Raw genomic sequence first — 22205 nt, forward strand, 5'->3', positions numbered from 1 at the left:
TGCTTCTTTGCAGCATCAATCTGGGTGCACAGAAACAGCCATCCATGAAGGATGTGAGTAGCCAGGAAAAAGTCCACTCACAGCAGTAAAATCACTTTGAACCAAATTCAGGAGACATTCTGCCTCTGATAAGAGTGTTCAGGGAATGCAGGATTGAAAAGTGAAATCAATCGAACTGAGGAGAAAAGAACCACAGAACATTTTATTATTTTAAAGAAACCCAGAGAACATACAGTGAAAAGGTGAAAGGGCAGAATTCAAAAGAGTTGAATCCTAGGGTCGGCTCTGGTTCCTGCAAGCCACCCCACCCAGGGAATGCTGAGTCTCCTGAACAACTCTGCCCGAGACTTCCCCGGGGCTCTTCCGCACATTTCAGAGTTTTGGGTCTACCTTTGGGGATAGCTGACTTGGACCAGGTGACCAGATACCCTTTTTGCTCTTCTAAGGTCTGGAAGTGACCAGATCAGAGTAAATGGGGCCACTGACAGCCCAGGGACTTCCGTCCATCCTGGAGGGTCATCAACATCCTCAGCAATGGCAAATGGTTCAGGGCTCCAATATGGCAAGACCTGTCCTGGACAGGCAAGCAATGGGCAGGCTCAAGAAATTATCTAAATAATCAGGCAAAAATGTCTGTCATCAGCACATGGAAAGATGAGGCACTGGGTCTCAAGGCTCCAGTTCAGCCTCCTTAAGGAAATTAGATGGTAATTTTCTAGTATCCCAATTCTACTTACAAGCATCAGTTGAGGAAAAGAAATTGCTCTGTGGGCTTCACCCCAGATGGAGTATAGGAGGAGGAAACATTTTAATGAAAATGGACTTAATTTCCTGAATAGATTAGTATAAGGTCAGGGGGAATGAGTCTTTTGACTCTCTCATGAAGCCAATTGACTGGAGGCTATTTTACTGGCTAAAAAAGAAGTACATCTAAAAAAAATGCATGATAGTCTTTTTGCCATATAGTAATTCATTGGAACATTCACCTCCATGAAAAGAAGGCTTCGGGTGGGACAAAGCTACACAAATGACTAATGGTAACCTGATGTCTGATTCCATAAATCAAAGAGATCTTGTCAAAGTACCCCAAGTCAAATCTCCAATTACTGGGACATGTTTCAGGAAGCATTAAACCTGAATATCCAGAGACTGGGGGACTTGAATCAGAGGCTGACAAACCCAACCAGAAACCTTATTATAACTAAGAGAGTTCAGAGGGACAAGCAAATACAGAAACATCACAAGGCAGGGAAGCTACATCTCAGAAAAGAAACCTTTGTCAAAAATTGAGAAAGGACGTAAAACATTCCCTCGGCTTCCATCAAATACAATGGTGGAAGGTGTACCTTAGGCCCACTCTAAAGTTATCTGAAAGCATCAGACAAATTAATCGTACATAATTTACTATGTAAATTATAGTTCATGTCTTTATAATAATAAATCTGTGTTGACATAAGCCTATGAGAAGCACGGAGAAAGAAACAGAGGAAAGGAGAGAAAGAAAGGTTACTATAAATTTAAGCAAGAATTTAGCCTACAAAACACATGTGTTGGTAAGGATGCTGTTTAAGAACCGAACTTGCCTAAAATTCAGAAATGCGATGTTTTACATTTGATTCAGTTAAGAAGAAACCTGATAGCCCTATTGAAGAAGAGATCTCCTTAAAAGAAAGGCAGTACCAGGGCTAGAGGTCCAAAATGGGTCATGTTTTAAAGGGATGAAGTAAATTTCAACAATACTTGCAAATGAGGAAGGCAGGTTGAAGTCTGAATGGCGGAGGTGCCAATGGGATGAAACTGACAATGCAGGGGAGTCTGGGGCTTCTGAATGTTGGCAGGTTCTGCTATGTCTCTCTTTATTTGCTCAGAAAGGAGAAATAGATGAGAATCTTGAGAGCTCAGAATGCTGGGAGGGAGCCCTGAATTCTTCTGTGGGATTAGCAGGAGGGCAGGAGTATGCATGTTCTCAGGAGTCTTCACATTAAATCAGGTTTGCAAAAGAGCCAGAGTAGCTCCACCTTTGAGTAGGAAAGACAAAAGCCATCTGCCACCTGAACCCAAAACCTGCTAGCAGGAAGCTTAGAAGGATGTGTCCCACTGAAGGCTGAAAGAGAACCACGGTTCAACACACCAATGAACAAAGTAGAAGGCAAATGAGGAAGACAGCCAGTTGTCTACCATCGATTAAATACTGTACACTTATTAAATGACACCGTACACAATATTTGTAATGTTGACTATTATTTACCCTTGTACATTTCCATAACTGCGTCTGCATAGCAAAAGGGTAACCGGGTTGAAAGCACACTGTGACCTTTATTGACCCCTGGCTGTGCCACTTACCTATTGGGAAGGAAATACCCACCCATGGTGTTAGATTTACACATTTAAATCTGTAAAGTGGATACACACATGACCCGAACTTGGCTTTACTGTGCTGTACTGTTGCTTTATTGTACCGTGTGTCCACAGATGTGTGATGGAAAACAAAATTGCTCTGGGGAGGAATACTGTTAAAGATGTAACTGAGCTCCAGGGATGTCTGTTCTGTCTCTACGGCAGGCAGAGCCCCCAGTAGGCGTGGGGAAACTGCGTGGATGTGTAGACTAGGAAGAGCCTTGTAGTGGAAAAAACATAGAGCTGGGATTGCCTTGCCACCAGGATAAACATCTTTTACATAGTTTAACATACACTGCGTTTTCTAGGAATGCAACTACTGTGTAAATTGAGGAAGGTGATATTTTCAGGGGGAAACTTTACTAAGATTCTTCACCAATCTGGGAAATTCACATCACCAAACCAAGCTGCTCTGGGTGTCTGAGTCTATTTTAATCCGATTTGTCAGTCTGCACTGGGCGCTGCATGTCTGAGGTGATGCTCACAGCCTCAGGCACCCTCCAACTTCACATGTATCCTACCCAGGGTGTTTACACATTGAGGTACTCATCACCTTCCTGTGAATTCCCTCCTTTTACCCCGCACCCCCAAACTCCTACCTATTGCATCAGTGCGTTTAGAATTACATATGAAGATAAGTAACACTACCTTTGCGTTTCAGTTCAGGGCTTTACAAAGCACTCACTCTATAGAGGGGGTGCCAGGGCTCAAGTTTGGAACCTCTTGTCCTAGAAGCCTGAACCTGGGCCAATCTCTTGGTTCCTGGACCTTCTGTGCTACATGAATAGAAATGAGAGGTTTGGACTGACTTCTGTTCCACGATGAAGTGGCTGAGGGGAGCGGGCTGTTTGGGGCGGAGGATTTGGACAAACCACAATTTGAGTGGGAAAGGGCAAAGGGCAGCCAGCGATCAAAAGTCAACCTCCTTCCCCTGGCTGCACACCCCTTGCCCCAATTTACAGGCATCTGAGGTCACAGTAACAACTTCAGGGCACATATTAATCTTCACAAAGCAATCACAAGCCAGGAGTTTCATCCAGAATTTCAGTGATTAAAGGTTATCAACACGCTGAGTCATAAACTAAGCTACAGATTCCCTGAAGGAGGTGCCAACCAGATATCACTGTAGCCCCAGGGGCCCAGGTAGCACCAACTACTACTCCCTCCAGCCGGACACACAGGAGACCATACCCCTTTGTGCCACCAAAATGGAGACCAAGATGCACGGGCAGAAGAGAGATGAGCACTTGTGTATAACGTCTCCTGCCTTATTGATGCTGCCCGGGATTTGCTGAACCTTCCCAGTTGTTACTTTCCCTCATATGTTTCCTTCCTTTTTTTTTTTCCCCCACCTGAAGTTGGGGTTTATTCCCCAGAACCAAAGACTGTGGGTAGGGAAAGTGAGAAAGGAAAGACACAAAGAAGATTTGCAGCAGGGAAATGTGATATGCAGGCTCTCGACCCTCAAAAGCCAACCACACGTCAGCTTACTTGTCTTATCTGTTTCGTTTAAATTCTAGGGTCACACAAATAGATGTGAAATTAAAATGTGCACGGCATTAGGGCAGCAATAGATACCCAGGGGATAGTGACTCTGACCCCATGGGCCCCTCCAGAGATGAACAGTGACACACATGAGTCCCAGGGCCTGGACACGCAGACTGGCCTTATTCCAGAGACTTCTATCTGGGCTCCACCCTTCCTCACAACCCTGCCCACAGCTGCTAGCTTGCAGCCTCAGGCCTGAGTGCTTTGTGCTCACAATACATCCTTTCCAAGTGAGTCATGGATTCTTCTCCTCAGAAACACCTCCTGGCACAGAAATTGTTTCAGTGAACCACACCTTGACCCACGCCACCGATCTTCAGGGCGATGCAAAGGTGGCTTTCCAAGCAACACCAGGCTGCTGCCTGGAACAGTCTCACACTCACCTCCAATGCCCCCTGCCCTGCTCAGTTGCACCTCCAAGTGAGGACTAGAGGGGCCCAACAAACATCAAAGGGTTACCTCCCTGCAACTCAGGTCTGACTACAAAACTGCTGTTTGGGGCTTCCCTGGTGGCACAGTGGTTGAGAGTCCGCCTGCTGATGCAGGGGACACGGGTTCGCGCCCCGGTCTGGGAAGATCCCACATGCCGCGGAGCGGCTGGGCCCCTGAGCCATGGCTGCTGAGCCTGCGCTCTGCAACGGGAGAGGCCGCAACAGTGAGAGGCCCGCGTACTGCAAAAGAACAACAACAAAAAACACTGCTGTCTGATTGAGTTTCTGTAAAGCGGCGCTCATGAGAACACACCAAGGTTATTAGGAGAACCCTCCCGTGGATTCATCTGGAATGGATATATACATGTACGTATGCATATACATGTGCCACACCTGCACACCACACACAAATATACACACCACCATGTGCACGTACACACAGATACCTCCACATACACAAATACATACATATATACAGACCACTGTATGCACATACACACAAATATATACATACATACATACACAAATATATACATGAATATATCCCCCTCAAAATGAAACAGCGTTTTGGTGACCTTCTCCCAGTGTGTTCTGAAGTGTTCATGCGGTGCCCCCAAGCCCGGCCATGCCAGGCACGGACCCGTCACTCACCTCTCCGTGTCAAAGTATGAGTCAACGTAGGGATGCGGGGCCCCAGCCACGGCGAAGTTGCTGCTTCCAGTGTCAACAAGTATCTGCAGCTTTTATTTTTAAGGGAAAAGCAGAGAAACCACCAGGTTACTTGAATAAGGCAACACTCTTGACTACTTCTTTTAAAAATTAAGTACCAAGAACAGTGTAGTACTTGGAAAAAACTTGTATCGATTAGAAATAGTTTTAAAAAGGTGTTAGAAAACTGAACCCTGAACACAGTCTGGCGCGAAGCTTGCACGGGCGAGGTGGAATCAGTTTAGCCTCAGAGAGGCACTAAACCTTAAAAGAAGGTAAATTCAGGGGAATAAGTGGGATTTCCTTTTTCAGCTGCTGGCACTTGGTAACCAGGCAGAGCCCTTTCTCACGCTGGGCTCTTGGCCGGGTTTGTCACTTGGCTGGGGGTAGCCCTCCTCCTGCCTTTCCAATCTCACTTGGAAATCCTCATTCACCCCCTCCTCTCTCTCCACACGTCCAGGACGCTTTCCCAGAATCGTCCTGGCACTGGGCATCCCTCATCTCTGCTTCACGGCACCTGGGAACACCTGTCAGAGGTACCACATTTTTTTTTTTTTTTTTTTTTTTTTTTTTTTAGTTTTAATGAGTTTGCATTTACACACAAATAAAAACGGAAGATCTTGGCTTTTCCGCTGGTGAGTTCTGGCACGGTGTTCTCCCAAACCAAGATACAGGAATTCCTCTGATTCCCTGAAGGTCCCTTTCTGCCCCTTTCCAGTCAATCCCTCCTGTTTCTCAGAGGCAACCGCTTTCTGAATCCTGTTACCAGGGATTGATTTCACCGGTTCCTGGACATCATTTAAAGGGAATCACGTGGGGTTTCTGTCATGGGAGCGAGAGGAAGGTCTGGCTTCTTCTGCTCAACGTGTTTTGCGGCTTCTCACACTGAATAGAGAGACGATAAATGCCCCTCTACGCCTCGTAACTTTAGGAAATGAATTCTCTTAATTCCGTTTACGAACACAGTCACTAGGAAAGTTGCAGGGCCTCACTACAGAGATGTTCGGAAAGATTCCAGACAGAACGCAATTAAAAAATTAAGTGTCCATCATCGGATGAATGGATAAAGAAGATGTGGCACATATATACAATGGAATATTACTCAGCCATAAAAAGAAACGAAACTGAGCTATTTGTAATGAGGTGGATAGACCTAGAGTCTGTCATACAGAGTGAAGTAAGTCAGAAAGAGAAAGACAAATACCGTATGCTAACACATATATACGGAATTTAAAAAAAAAATGTCATGAAGAACCTAGGGGCAAAACGGGAATGAAGACGCAGACCTACTTGAGAATGGACTTGAGGATATGGGGAGGGGGAAGGGTGGGCTGTGACAAGGCGAAAGAGAGGCATGGACGTGTATACACTACCAAACGTAAGGTAGATAGATAGTGGGAAGCAGCCGCAGAGCACAGGGAGATCAGCTCGGTGCTTTGTGACCGCCTGGAGGGGTGGGATGGGGAGGGTGGGAGGGAGGGAGATGCATGAGGGAAGGGATGTGGGAACAGATGTATATGTATGACTGATTCACTTTGTTATAAAGCAGAAACTAATTTAAAAAAAAAATTATATTATCTTGTTCTCCATTCAAATATTTTAATGTTCAACATCCCGAGCTCCCAAGCCACAACCTGGATTGGATTGGATTTGGTTTCACCTGAATTTCACATAAACATTCCAAGGGCACCAACTAAATCTGTATGAACTTGGATTTTACAGGAGGGGAATTGGGGATGCCGCAGAGTCCTCACATGTACCACTGAACAGTTGGTGACAAGGAAAATTAGGTGGAGATCTGTCTGCAGGTCCATGGGGCTGGGCCAGATGGTCCTACCAGGCAGAGTTCTCCCTTTCTTTCTGCTTCTAAATGCTCTGATTTTCAGTGGGCACCCATATCAGAATCTCTGCACTTTTTTTTTTTTTGCGGTACGTGGGCCTCCCACTGTTGTGGCCTCTCCCGTTGCGGAGCACAGGCTCCGGATGCGCAGGCTCAGCGGCCATGGCTCACGGGCCCAGCCGCTCCGCAGCACGTGGGATCTTCCCGGACCGGGGCACGAACCCGTGTCCCCTGCATCGGCAGGCGGACTCTCAACCACTGCGCCACCAGGGAAGCCCTCTGCATGTTTAAAAAAAAATCTCCTTAACTTCAGTTCTTTTAAGAGATGGGTTTACGTCCTTTACATCCAATGATACACATTTTTCTTAATCCTATCACTTCCTCTGTCACATTTTCTGTTTTAATCCTGCCATTTCGGATTTTTATGTAGGGTTCATCTGTAGCGATGACTGATTCAATCATTAGCCATTGGTGACCGATTCAACCTCCAACCCATCTCCCCTCCCTGGAAATGAGGCTGAAAGTTCCAACTCTCTGCTCTCAAGGTTGGTTCCCCATCCTTCAGGGCTTTCCAATAGCCAGTTGACTGACATAATGCAGGTGTGGTTGGAAGGGACTTGTTATGAGAAACAAAAGACACCTTTATCACCCTTATCACCTAGGAAGTCCCAAGGGTTTCAGGAGCCCTGAGCCAGGAACTGGGACAAAGATCAAATACATATTTCTTTGTATAAATGTGTGTTTCTTCATATAACTCACAATATCACATATGGACAATGGGAAATCAGCAAGGTCCGGAACCTCACCCATCACTGGAATGAAGCTCATTGTCCTCACAGCAGACACAGTCCAAGCTGACCTCATAATATATGTAACTCACATGGCCTTGCGCCCTCAGTGACGCCTCCATGTCCTGGATTTAAAAGGTTCCTGAAGGCAAGATGAGCTTTTAAAGTTGCTTTGGTGAAAGTAGTAGAGAGACAAAGAAGAAAGGAAAAATACCCAAAAAGCCCAGAATTCCAGGCTCACGGCAGTCATGAAAGCAGGACGTTTTTACAAGCCTTTCCTGGGTCTCACTGGCAAACACGCACCCAACAGCCCAGCAGGATGCCTGTTGAAAGGCCAGGCCACCTGACAGCCGATTCCCAGGCTGGCATTTCACATCCACACACAATGCTCCTGCACAACCAGCCCCAGGCAAAGCAGACACAGGACCGCTGTCCTGGGCATAAGGGCCCCATTCTCTGCAGACATTTCACTCTGCTCTCCTGGGTGTGGAATCCCACCTCCAGCCTCTGCATCGCACATCAGGACCAAGTCCTCTTATACACTCCCGACCTCACCTCTGCCATGCTGCACGTGATCCCTCCTCGCAGAGGCAGGGACACAAAACAGAAAGTTACACCCAAACATAGACGGCATTATTTTACACAGAAAACTCCTAATTGCCCGGCACAGTCATACTCCCCAGCTGTTTCAGCAGAAGCCAGCTTTCAAGAAAATTCAATTTGGAGTCACGGCGCGACCAAGTTGGTCACCACCTCGGCTGTGCCTAGAGGGTAAGATTTGAGGCGAGAGACGGCCCAGATACATGAGGCGGCCACAAAGCCAGGTAAGGAATGGATTTCTAGAGAGCAGTGAATGCTCTGAGTTGGGCTTCAAGTAATGTCTCTGAGCTGCCGACACCTTTTTTCTGTGCGATGACCTGGAAACGGACTTTTCTCGCATTGACTTCTCGCCAGGGCCGTGATTTTCCCTTTGCAAGTCCTAGTCTCAACTGCAAAGGAAAAAAAAAAATACAGTTGCTTGCCCTATAAATTTTGCAGCATCCACCCTGAAACCACTGACAGGCAAAGGCTCAGCGTGCAGAATCCTTCTGGATGCCTCACCCCTACTCCACTCACTGCACATGCCCCGCTGCGTCCTTATCCCAGAAATTTCCAACATCATTTCCTGTCTCCTCGGGTTCAGCTCCAAGTACACACAACAGCCTGACCACAGAGCATGTCGTTCAGCCCCATAAAGGGACACTGAAAATACATACAAAATCGGGATATGCTTTGCACTTTCGAAGCACAACTGAAAATGATTCAGAAGCGTGTAAGAAACATCATCCCTGCTTTACAACAAGAAATGCAGAAAGGCTGCCGAGAGCTGGAAGTCCCCACTTCCTTCCCTACACTAAGCAGCCTCCTGTAGAACCCATGTGCCATTTCTTCCAGAATTCAGGAACGCAGACCAAAATCTGTCTCCACAAGGAGCAAGCGTCCTGTATTCTGATGGTCACTGGCTTTTCACTGCTCCCATCTTTTTGCCAACCTCAGGGCTCTTTTATGGAAGAAGCGGGTCCCCACTGTGCATCATTTTCACACTGGAGCCTGTCTTCTCCAGAGAACATCCAAGCAAAGGGCACCCCCATGTGAGTGGGGCCCACGTGAGGCTCAGCGGCCTTTCTCCATCCAGCACCTTGGACAGTGCCCAGGGCGACCTAGGTGCTCAATGAACAGCTGTTGAATAAATGAAAAAGTGGGGGACTGAGAGACTTCCACTGAATGGAGATTACCACATGTAAACCTGATAGCTAGTGGGAAGGAGCCACATAGCACAGGGTGATCAGTTCGGTGCTTTGTGACCACCTAGAGGGGTGGGACAGGGAGGTTGGGAGGGAGACGCAAGAGGGAGGAGATATGGGGATGTATGTATATGTATAGCTGATTCACTTTGTTATACAGCAGAAACTAACACAACAATGTAAAGCAATTATACTCCAATAAAGATGTTAAAAATAAACAAACAAATAAATAAATATAGGAAAAATGTACATTCCAGACAAACGGAATGTGTTTATTGACTTATAAAAGCAACCTGCATCGTGCACCGACCAATTTTACACAAAATGTGGAGAGGGCAAAAGATCTTAGATGACCTTTTCCAGAAGACAAGAAAGACAAGGTGTGAAAATCCCATGACCCTCTAAGTGAAGACTTTCTTCTTTGAAGGATGCTTCTTTGATAATATTCCCCAATTTTAGCAGCCCCACTCAAAGCTGCAGAGCGAAATTTTATAAAATAATCATGAAACAAGGACAGCCATTAGGCACAAGTTACTGCTGGGTGGGAACCGGACAGCTTTTGACGGTGGACAGATTTTTCTCCATGTCAGGAGGCAGTCCTGTCCTCATGTCACTGTGCCTCTTCATTTTGCTGGGCAGTGACAGAGCACACAAGGCCTGGGACCAAGTGTGTGCTTGGTGAGGGACCAAGACCAAGTCCTCCTCCTCTCCTGTCCCTCTGATCCCTCATGCGGGAAGGGGGCAACTGACCTCTTTCACAGGATGCCTGAGAGGAGTGAATTCAGTCCTATGAAGCGAGTAATAAAGGCTAGTGCTGATCACACACGCAACTTTCAGCAGGAAGTGGGGAGACAGGTCAGTCATCGGTGGTCATTGCCACAAACTCCATGACACTCCAAGGAACCTCTGGCCAGGGCCGGTTCTGGAGCGATTTGAAGCTAACAGATTCTCCAGGAAGATTCCTTTAGGGAACAGTCAGGACTCTATATCGCCATGCCCTGCTCTGCCTAGACAAAGCTTACTTGTTTTTTTTGTTTGTTTGTTTGTTTTAAATTTATTTATTTTTTATTTTTATTTTTGGCTGCATTGGTTCTTCGTTGCTGTGCACGGGTTTTCTCTAGTTGCGGTGAGCGGAAGCTACACTTTGTTGCAGTGCGCGGGCTTCTCACTGCGGTGGCTTCTCTTGTTGCGGAGCACAGGCTGTAGGCGCATGGGCTTCAGTAGTTGTGGCACACGGGCTCAGTAGTTGTGGCTTGTGGGTTCTAGGGCACAGGCTCAGTAGTTGTGGTACACGGGCTTAGTTGCTCCGCGGCATGTGGGACCTTCCCGGATCAGGGCTCGAACGCATGTCCCCTGCATTGGCAGGCGGATTCTTAACCACTACGCCACCAGGGAAGCCGCTTACTTGTTTTTAAAATGGCACATCTTATGGGGTTTTATTTTCCTCCTTTTGTTTTGATACAATTATGAGCCACCTCTCACGCTCTCTGCCAGCGAGCGGAGGTTAATTACAAACCACACACAGCACTGTCTTTGAGACCCAGGCAGTCCTACATCCTCCAAAAGGCCTTTCCGTGGCAGCCCTGATCCATTCCTCTCCTCTGACAGCGTGCCCTGATTTTTGGCCCCCTCCCTTGTCCGATGCTTTTTACTGGCCTCTCATTTCTCTGAGGAGCACAGGTTTCCTCTCAGTGAGCTTGTAAGTTGCTTGAGGGTAAAGCCCTTTTTCTTAGTCTTTGGAACAGTCTCCATAATGACTACCTTTGATAGGAATTCGATAATCACCTGGTCCATAAGATGGGGAGGAAATACACATGAACTCCACCTAGGAGTGGAAAGCTGATAAAGGAGGCAAGCCTGCCGAGAAGCTGGAGACAACTCACCGGGCCAAACTCCTGACACATTTGTGCATGTACTTTATTTCGCTTTTCTAGAATTGGCTAGAGTGGCTAACTTAACTTCCCAGTTGCTATATGATCACCTCTTAAATATCCAAGGCTAACTAGAGGTAGGAACAAGATGATGGGGTGAGGGGAGTTCGTTGGTGCCCTCCACCTGGCGCCACACTCACTCCAGCTGCTGGGGCTCTTCCAGCATCCAGGGTGCAGTGTGGTTCCTTCCCAGCCCTGTCTGATTCCCAGTAAAGCCCTAGTCATACCTGCAAAAAAAAAAAAAAAAAAAAGAAAGAAAAAAACGCCCTCCAGCATCCATGTCAGGCCTGAGGTGCCCAGGAATGAACACTCCCTGCTGGGCACAGCCCTGAACCCCAAATCCACAGCTGACAGATGAAGCTTCCACGTCCTGATCCCTGGGCGGATGGCTCTGAGTGTGCCCTGTGCCACCTCCAGGATCCCCTGTAGCGCTGCCCTGTATTAGTCTTCTCCTCCCTCCTGCCTCGCTGCCCTGACCCTACCAGTGCCTCCGGGTAGAGAGGACCAGGGAAGGTTGACTCACACAAGCCCTGCCTCCTGTGCCCCAGAGAGACCAGACATCTGTTGGAGGAGGTCCCTCCCCAAGGTTCACCACCCGTGGAAACCTCCAGGCTGTGCACGGCTCCCACTGTCCGTTCTCAATTCTCGGTTGATGCACTGGGCAATAACCCCAGAGAAACCCATTTCCTAATTGCTGTAATAAGGAAAACGGTGGCCATAAGGAGAAGAACTGGTTCCGTGTCTAGTTAGTGATTGGCAGCCTGAGATTTCTCAGCTATCGTTGCCTCTTTTTCAGCAGGTTAATAGATAGGAAAATTAGCAGATAATTTCAGTGATGGCTCACTTAACACAATGATTCCTAATTACATTAGCAGCCCATCTGCTGAAGTCTGCCAGCAAGCAGAACGCACAGCGGTGGGGTCCTTTGCAGCCTGGCTCCACAGGGCTGTGTGCCCACAGTTGTGACGTGGGATTGTAGGTGCTGGTCTTGTTAATCGGGTTCTCTTGGGGCTTCAGTTCTGGAAATGAATCTCATTTACTTAAACACGCCTTGTTGAAGGAAGCAAAAATAATTGCCACGCGCCATTTCTCCACGTTCTAAAATTAAGGTTGTTTTTATAGAGAAAGAAAAAAAAATCATTTTCAAAGGGCTCCACTTAACACAAACAGATGTACCGAAGTTAGCTACGAGGGGCTTGATTATACAATCTATTCAGGCTCTGTGTGTGTGTGCATGTGTGTGTGTGTGTGCACGTGCTTCTCCCTCGCAGATGGGGCTCTTGCTAGAAAAACACAGCCCAGAGACCTGCGGATGGCTTCCCTGGTCCCTGGGAAACCTCAACTGCCGAAAGGATGCTGGGAGGAGGTGGGGCACCAGCTTGGCTGTGTCTGATCTGAACGTGGCGGCAGTTTTCCACTGAATGCTTAGGGCTTGGCAGGTTGAGGCCGGCTGCAGAGGTTGTAGGCTGTAGGAAGGTTAAGTGTGGCGGTCCTTGTCCTAGGAAACTAAAAGTCACCCCGAAATCAGAATCCTTCTGGACACAGGAGCTGCCACTACCTCTGCAGCTGAAACCTGTCACTGGGGTGATGGGACAGTGAGGGAGGGGCTGCTCTGTGATGGAGTTTTCTAACTTTTCAAACAACCCACCCCTGTTAGGATGAGTGGAAAGGCTGGATTTCTAAGGTGGGGGGGAGGGGACTTTATCACACACACACCGTAGCTGATGCCCTTAAGTGTGCTGCAACTATGTCCATTCATGGGATGCTGGCTTCAAGTTCGCTTTCTACCTGTGGTCCCAGGATACACCCTGCACTTTCTCTAAAGCAGAGTGGCATGAAAAGTAACAGCTTTAGCATCTGTTAGACCTGGATTTGAACCCTGGCTTAGCCTCCTGTGAATGAAAAATATCACCTGCCATATCAGTAAACAAAGGCTGTTACAGCCATCAAGCCATCACATTACAGCCTCCTTGATGGTGAGCCCTGAGGAGACTCAGGATGAGAAGGCACAGGATATGGCCCCAGGTAGCTGAGGTGCACATCAAAGGAATGATTTCAGTGAACCCAGACTCTTGCATCTTCCCAGAGAAAAGCACTAAATCCGTTAAGTTGAGATGTCTGGTTTCCTTTAATTAACAATAATATTTTGATGTTCTGACTACCTGGTCTTTGCTGCAAAAACTCCTGTATATCCCGGCTCCCCCCTTGCCTCTTCAGAGCAGTTCCTCAGAGTGATCTGATGAGATGCTGTGTCCTGGGCTTCAGTCCTCAGTTTTGTCCACCAGATAAAACATAACTCTCAACTTTTATGTTATGCTTTTTTTTTTTGCAGTTGACACTCCTATTGGGCATGGAACCTTAAGTAAACTACTATCTCTGAGCCTCGGTGTCCTCACCTGTAAGGTAAGATGATAGAGTGTTGCTCTGAGGGGCACAGGAGATGCCCTTCATGTATGTGTGATACACCCAGAACAGTGCCTGGTACATTGGGGTGTTTCACTTTCTCAGAGAGGGGCAGTGTGACTTGTTTTCCTCTTGCGACAGGGCTGACTTCTCAAATATATCACTGTGCCAAACACACGCATCCAACTCCCCACCAGACTTTCACTCCAAGTGTCCGCGCTGCAGCTAGTGTGGACGCAGCCCAGAAGTAATGTGCATAAGCTCCAGAACTGGCACCCCTGTGTGTTTAGCAGCCTTTCCCCATGCACCGTGGCTGGTCCTGCTGCAGGTGATGCTGAGAGGGACGTGACCATGCACTGAAACATCTGGGGGTGCCCTGTGTCAGCAGCACCTGCACTTGGCCGCAACTAGGCAGAGATCCATCCGGGAACGCTCTAATCCCAGAGCCAGGGATGCAGCTTTCACTCACTCTGTCTTTTCTTCCCCACCATGGAGTCGGTACGTCCTATCTATTCTACTTCCAGAATGTTTCTAAAACTGGTCATGTTCCTCTCTCCCCTTCCACCTCCCTGGCTCACCCCAGTGTCTTTGTGTCGCTAGCTCTGAGCATAGTGCCTGGAACACAGTAAGTGCTCAATAAAGCTTGCTGAATGAATGAACGGTGCCCAAACACCACTGAGGGCACCCTGTCGCAAGAGACTTAAGTCCAGTTAGTTTCTGCTCTCTCCAGCCTGGGTTTTCTCAGGGTCCAAGCCCTCCCCAGGGTTTTAGTGAGTTCCAGGGTCTCCCGGTCACAGCGACTCCTGGGCTCTGAGGACAATTTTTAACAGTGGTATAAGCAACAGCATTAGTGTACACTTGAGAAAGAAAACAGTACTCTAAGGCCACTGCCCTAACAAAGCTGCTCCTGGGGGTCTCCATCGTTGGGTCTCATCCTTACAAGTGAGAGTTGACCCTGGGTTTGTTTCCCTTAATATTCCAAGGCTCCAGCCATCCGTGTGGGATGCGGGATCTTAGTTTCCCGACCAGGGATCAAACCCAGGCCCCCTGCATTGGAAGCGCGGAATCCAGCCATAGAGACAACATCTGCACTCAAGTCCAAGGGTGTGACCACGCATCCAGGGCTGCCCTTGGTCCAGCAGAGCCAGGGCCAGAAGCCGGAGCCACTTCACCTCTGGGCTCAGACCTCACAGAGTAGCTGCCATCACACCTGAAGAAGGTACTTGGTAGTCTGCCAAGGGCTACACGTGGCAGCACAGTCTCCAGGCATCACGGACTACAAGGGGAGCTGCTCTAAGCAGCCTCGCGTCCACCAAGCTTCTGGAAGTAAGAGCTGGAAGCCAGAAAGTACCTCGATGTTGGCAAGGGGCAATTCAGAGACAGGTAGGCTGGATGCTTCCACCTGCTTGGCCAGCCCCTCCCTCTTTGCAGGCAAACTCGGGAGCGGGCTAGGGAGGCGAGAAAGAACATGAGGGGCGCCCTTTCTATGGAGGATGTCAGGGCCCCAGGGACCTCCCTGGGCTGCGGAGTTCCCCTCAGCCTCTGAGCTTACGCAGTCTGCCTGCTGGCAGGATGCTATCCCACCCATTGAAGAATGAAAGCGGATATTTAAACAGACACGGATGAGAGTCACAAGGCTGGATGGACCTCATTCACTGATGCCAATAAACATGATCCTTTTTCCCACAGAAAGGAAAATTCACGCCGAACTGCTTCTCAGAAAGCGCTATTAAAAAGGACAAAAGCAGGTCTGTCTCCTTATTTTGGTGATTGTCGGGGGAAGGGCTAAATAGGGAAAGTGCTATTAACAGAGGGCAAGTCAGCCTTTTCTTCCCCAAAGAGATGACTACAGCCACTCCCTCCAAAACCCCTTCCACATTTCCAGGGATTTTAGGAGACATCATTTTAGCTAAAAATCGGTTCTTCCTGCACATTTTTCAGAAGAGTTTAAACAGATTCTCAACAAAGGCGTAATGTCTTAACCCTCAAGACACTTCTGGAGTTTCACTAAATTTTCCCTTTTGCTCAAGAGTTGATAACTTTGAATGGAAAGCCATTTCCGATCTGAACTTGCAGAAGAAGAGACATGGGATTAACTTCATCCTGGCTCCCAACATTCAAATACTGTAACAATTTTCAGTAAAGGTGAAAAAAAATTAAGATAAAGCATATATACTCACTGCATCAACGGGCAAGATTTTCAAGTTACTGTTACTGTAAAGTGGTTACTCCTCACGATTTTTCTAGGTATCAAGATTCATTTTGTAAGTTGTAGTAAAATACACAAAACATGAAATTTAGCGTCTTAACCACTTTTAAGTTTACAGTTCAGCAGAGTTAAGACATTCACATTGTTGGACAACCATCACCACCAACCATCTCCAGAATTTTGCGTCATCTCAAGCAGAAACTCTGTACCCACTAGGGACTTCCCTGATGGTCCACTGGTTAAGATTCCGCACTTCCGGGCTTCCCTGGTGGCGCAGTGGTTGAGAGTCCGCCTGCTGATGCAGGGGACACGGGTTCGTGCCCGGGTCCGGGAAGATCCCATATGCCGCGGAGCAGCTGGGCCCGTGAGCCATGGTCGCTGAGCCTGCGCATCCAGAGCCTGTGCTCTGCAACGGGAGAGGCCACAGCAGTGAGAAGACCGCGTACCGCAAAAAAAAAAAAAAAAAAAAGATTCCGCGCTTCCACTGCAGGGGTCCCTGGGTTCGATCCCTGGTTGGGAAACTAAGATTCCACATCCCACACGGTGCAGCCAAAAATAAATAAATAAAATCAAAAGAAAAAAAGAAACTCTGTACCCACTAAACCACTAACTCCCTATTCCCCACTCCCCCAGCCCCTGGCAACCACCATTCAACTTTCTGTCTCTATAGATTTGACCCCTCTATGGACCTCATGTAACTGGAATCCAGTATTTGTCCTGGCTTATTTCACTTTGCAAAATGTCCTCAAGTTTCATTCACATTGTAGCAGGTGTCAGAATTTCCTTCCCTTCTAAGGTTGAATAACATTCCGTTGTATGTATATTCCACTTTTTTTTTTTTTTGGTCCATCAATCCATCAATGGACACTTGGGTTGCTTCCAACTTTGGCTACTGTAAATAATGCTATTATGAATGTAGGTGTACAAATATCTCTTCGGAATCCTGTTGTAGTTTTCTTGGGAAGATTCTTTTTTTTTCAGTGAATATTTAGTGAGTGGTGACCACATGCCGGGGCCATGGAGACAGAAGATATGGGCCCCTTACGGAATTTATCACCTAACATTCAGACCCAAGACCGGCCTTCTCTTCTGTAATGGGTTTCAGTCTCTGTTGAATTGGCTATAGGACTGGTGAAGAATAAAGCACAAATAACTGTAGTTGACTTATCTGAGGTTTTTCCACTGAATTAAAAGTTTAATTTCTAAGCCGTTTCTCACTCCAATCAACACTCTTAAAGAAAAAAAACTCCCCCTGCTTATGATGTATTTATCAAGGTACTGTCATCGATTTTAACACTGTAAAACACAAAAGAATTAGGAAAGTAAATTTCCTAATAGGGAAATGGACTGCCAATCATATTATTTTGCATTTGAGCATACAGAGGACTGCATCTAACTGCACTGAATCTGAAACTGACCTGGCCAAATAGCTTTTCGAGGTTATAGCCTCTCGGAGTTTATTTGAAATAAACTCCATGTACGTGTGGTGAAAATACACGTACAATACTATCATCAAGTGCTTTGAAAGCAGAAATTGTGGTTTAAGTCCTAAGTATCACAAGGGTACAAACACCTTCTAGCAGCAGTGATGACTGTGCATGGGTATGTTAACAGTAATGATTGATAATCTAAGATTCCTCATATGCATCTCTGTGTCAAATGCTGTGACCCAGCCTTTAGGACGACATCTTCTCAAAATCTAAAATGGTGTCTCCATTTTACAGAGCCTCTTTGCACGCTGACCTGAGAGGCCCAAACTTGGAATGTATAACCCCAAAATGCCACTGTTTTCAGATTTGCTACCCTTTGCTAATTTCAGTTCAGCCATTTAAGAAACAGACATTTCTATGTGGTTCGTAAAAGGTTTTGGGTTTTTTTCTTCTTATTAAACCCACAAGGAAAAAAAATATTTTAATAGGCATATGGTGATCAAAGATATCATTCTCCGCTGGAAACATGTTTTAAAACCCTTCCAAGTAAATTCCTCTCAGGAAAGACATTAAATCTCCACATTATTTATGGTGTCCAGATATTCTGAAAGAATGCTAGCCCAGAAGAGAAATGACGGATGCATCCCTCTTTTGCGTCTATGCCAGCAAAATACAGATGTTTTCCTAATTAGGGTATAGAACAGCCACATGGAAACCTTCCAGAACATTTTAGAGGTGGGAGAAACTAAGACCTAGCAAAAAAAAAAAAAACTGCAACGTATTAACCTTGGCAAAATCTCCAGCAAACATGTGACTACTCTTGGGTATCATCAACAAATATGACAGATGCTGCAAAAGTAGAGAGAGACCCACCTCTTCCTAATTCCAGCCTTTTCCACGGACAGTGGACCACACCCCATTGACCACTCAGGACAATACACCCCCAACTGCCCCATCTCTCCTGCACATCATCAGGTTTTCCCTCCTCTACCAGGACCACACACCCACCCTATAAGCAGGTTGTGATATTTCCCATCTTAAGAAAGATGACACACAACCTTCTTCACCCCACGTCTTCCTCCCACCTCGGCCCCGTCTCTCTGCACTCCTTTTACAATGAAGCCCCTAAAAGAGTTGATGGCGAATCCTCTCCTCCTATTCCCACTGGAACCCACCACCCGGTGGGAACAGCTCTTCCCTACATCAACCACGAGCCTCACGTGCCTAAGTCAACCCTTAAACCCCCCTCTCCCTGAGGCCATTGTAGGATTTGTCACTGATCACAACTCTGCTTCCCTCGGCTTCCGGACACACCATCTTCTAGTCTCCTCCCATCTCTGTGGCTTCTCAGGGCCCTGGCCGATCCCTGTCCCCCTCCCCAGCCTCTAAGTTTTGGGGTGTCTCAGTCCCCATCCTTGGAGCCCACCTCCTCTGTCTAGACCCACCCCACGGGGATTGCATCCAATCTCAAGACTGTACACGTCTCCTCTGCCCAAGTGACTCTCAACCTTACGTCTCCATCTGGAACCTCTTGCTTGAACTCCAGATGCAGGTTCAGCTGCTCCTGGACCACCCACCTTGGATGTTACAAAAGGCATCTCAGTTTGGCTTTTCCAAAACTAAACTCCTTTACCTAGTAAACCACATCACACTCATCCACAACAATCCCAGCCCCCACTTTTCTCTTACCCCCTCTCCTACAACCCGCTGGAAACTCCTTGGGGCTCCTCCTAACACAAGCACACGCTCTTCCCAAGAAGGGCCTTTGCACTGGCTGTTCCTCCTGCCGGCAACACCCTTCCCCACGTACCTCACTCCCTCTTTCTTTAGGTCTCAGCTCCCAAGTCAAAGGTGCCTTCCCCAGCTAACCTATACAAATTAGTCACACTCTCAGCATGACTTTGCCCACGTTTTAATATTTTTCATAGCCTCTACCCCCATCCAAATACAGTACATTTACTTGATTTGTCTGTCTTTCCTCACTAAATTGTAAGATTCGAAGCAGCAGGATTTCTTGTTACCATGTCTCACTGCTGTAGCCTCTGTGCCTAGAAAAGGGCCAGGCGAGTATTCAGTGCACATCAAATATTTATTGAATGTGTTTAGTCACTTGTGAATTATAGTAACTGCCTTAACAAAACAATACCCAAACTCAGCCACTAGATTAGATATTACGAAACACAAAAATTGAAGAACTGAAATGAACCTTAGGGGGTCATTGTTTTGTCCCCTGGAATCACTCCAGGACTTAAAAAACATATGGAATCTCCAATCCAGAGAATGAAGCCTGGAGTTCATGCACTTAACAAGATGACTAATTATCAGCCAGGTATGGGGACCACTGATGTGGTCCAGCCTCCCCGTAACGTGGCACTGCTGTCTAGAACCACCCTGACAAGTGGTCTGGTTTCTGCCAGATGCCTCAGAGATGAGAAGCTCATTACCTTATGCCCTAACTTGTCACAGGTTCAGGGTATTCATTTTGGAATGCTCTTCCTTGTTCAGTTTAATTCAGCGAATATTTTTTTAAGGCCCTACCCTGTGCCAGGCATGATACTCCATCCTGGGATGAAGGGGTAGCTAGAGGGACTCGGTGCCTGTCCTCAGGGAGTTTCCAGTCAGCTAAACAGTTCACAGTCCCCACTGCTTCCCAGGAGACCTAGCCTGCCCTCTGCAGCAATACCCTCTTCCATGAAGCAGCTTGTTGAATATTTGAAGTGCGGTGGAGTGTGCCCTACACAGAGCCCATGGCATCCCTCCTCTGGGATGGTGGGTGGGCAGGAGGTATACCTCCCTGGAATCCTCCAAGCCTTGGTCATATGACCTGACTCCCTGCCCCTCCCCACCACGGTAGCTTCTCAGGGTCCCACTGAAAATTAATATCCAGCCTCCATACGAACTTCCAACAAGCCACTAATCAATCATCTAATGATCAATTTCCATACATGCCAACTCAACCTTACCCACGCCGTGATACACCCAACAAACACTGAATTGCAGTCACACCTGCCCACTTAGCACAAAGACCTGTGAAAATAATTCAGAGTAAAACTTGTATTACATGATTTCACAGTTCCCTAATACATTAAAAACTATAGAAAAGCTGACATCGGACAAAGGTGGGATGTGAACTTGATAAAGATTTTTTTAGAGCTCCAATACACCCTGCTGTGTCCAATCAGAGCCTCTGACCGTTAGCAGCCAACTGAAGTTTTAAAACAATCAAGTTTTAATCCTTGACAACAATCCTAAAAAAGGCTGGGCTTGCAAGTTTGGAAAATATAGATTACTGTCTGAAACTGCCAAAATTACCTCAAACTTTATCTCCTTCACTGACAAAATAGATTTCCTGCAGAAATGAGTGTGAGTGCAGACTTCGGAAAGAAATTCCCCCCCACCATTTCCTGAGCTCTGATTTATAAGAAGAGTCTCACAGCCTTACCACCGAGTATTAATATGTGCCTAACGAGTGCGCCCGCCACACCTCTTGGTTTCTGGACAAAAGGGAGATTTGAGCTGCTCAGGCTTAAATCTTCTCTCCCTGGAGGAGGCTGCCAGGTTTGCAGATCAATGAACTGCCCAGATGGAGATGAGACCATAAGAGTCACAGCTGAAAGCCTCAGACGCTTAAGTGCCAGGTTTTGTACAGAACATCCCAATCCTTTTGGTTTCAAGTGCTCCGAAGGACCAGCGGACAGGCAGCGAGATGGTCTTAGCCTCTGGAAAACTGGCTGTAAAAGAAGCCACAATGTTCTGATTCACCCAAATGTCACGATTTTGCCCCGAGGGGATGTGTCTTGATTTGTGAAAAAACAAATAAACTTAACTCTATGAAATGTGTTTCTCGTAGGTCTACCTTCAGTGCAAGAAGAGAGCTGAACAGTGCCCGGCACACAGTGGGTGTTCAGTGTGTTTCTGTCATATTAACATTCATTTACTGAAGAACAAAAGACTTACTAGGACAAGTATTTTTTATGGTCCAGATGGGATCTTACAGCATAGGGACGATTCTAGCCCGGAAGGTCCTCCCCTCCTCATTCCTGCCAACATAAAATGATCCAAGATGTTGGGATGGGAAGGGTGGGGGGCCTGAGACACTGGAAACCTGTGGAATCTGAGTGAGGGGTCGGGGGCCAGAGCTGGAACGGCCGTATGCATTCCGCCCCCACCAGGAGCTGCACATAAGCAGGAGGTGTTGGTTTGCTGGGACGGCCAGCACAAAAATACTATAGGCTTGGGCGCTGAAACAACGGAAATTCATCATCTCACAGTCCTGGAGGCTGGAAGTCCAAGATCAAGGTGTCAGCAGGGCTGGCTTCTCCGGCAGCCCCTCTCCTTGGCTTGCAGACGTCAGCCCTCTTGCTGCACCTTTGTGTGCTCGTCCCTCTGTGCATGGGCTCCCAGTGTCTCTCTGTGTACCCTCATCTCTTCTTTTTGAAAGGACACCAGTCAGACGGGATTAGGGCCACCTGACAGCCTCATTTTCTTACTCTTCAGGGGCCCTGTATCTCCAAATGCAGTCACGTTCTGAGGGTACTGGGGGTCAGGGCTTCAGTGTATGGATCTTGGGGGCACAATTCAGCTCATAACAGGGGCCAGGCCAGCACAGTGCGGGGATGAGGCCCTGAGACCCCGCAGACCACGCAGTTTCGATCCGAGACCCTGTGGGCACGGGAACACTGATGCCCAGATCCAGAGTAGGAGGAGATGGCGGTAAAGATGGATTGGACACTTGG

The 22205-nt window shown here is 47.3% G+C and overlaps 1 protein-coding gene across 1 annotated transcript in view; it reads right to left on the reverse strand.

Moving 5' to 3' along the window:
• Window positions 1–22205, reverse strand: part of BACE2 (beta-secretase 2) — an 88247-nt gene that overhangs the window by 47720 nt on the left and 18322 nt on the right. Inside the window, exon 2 of the mRNA XM_081235296.1 lies at window positions 5028–5116. Within this exon, the coding sequence (XP_081091422.1) occupies window positions 5028–5116 (89 nt within the window). The remainder of the gene's footprint in view (window positions 1–5027; window positions 5117–22205) is intronic.

Source organism: Mesoplodon bidens (assembly GCF_964165515.1).
Source record: "Mesoplodon bidens genome assembly, chromosome: 5".
NCBI lineage: Eukaryota > Metazoa > Chordata > Mammalia > Artiodactyla > Ziphiidae > Mesoplodon > Mesoplodon bidens.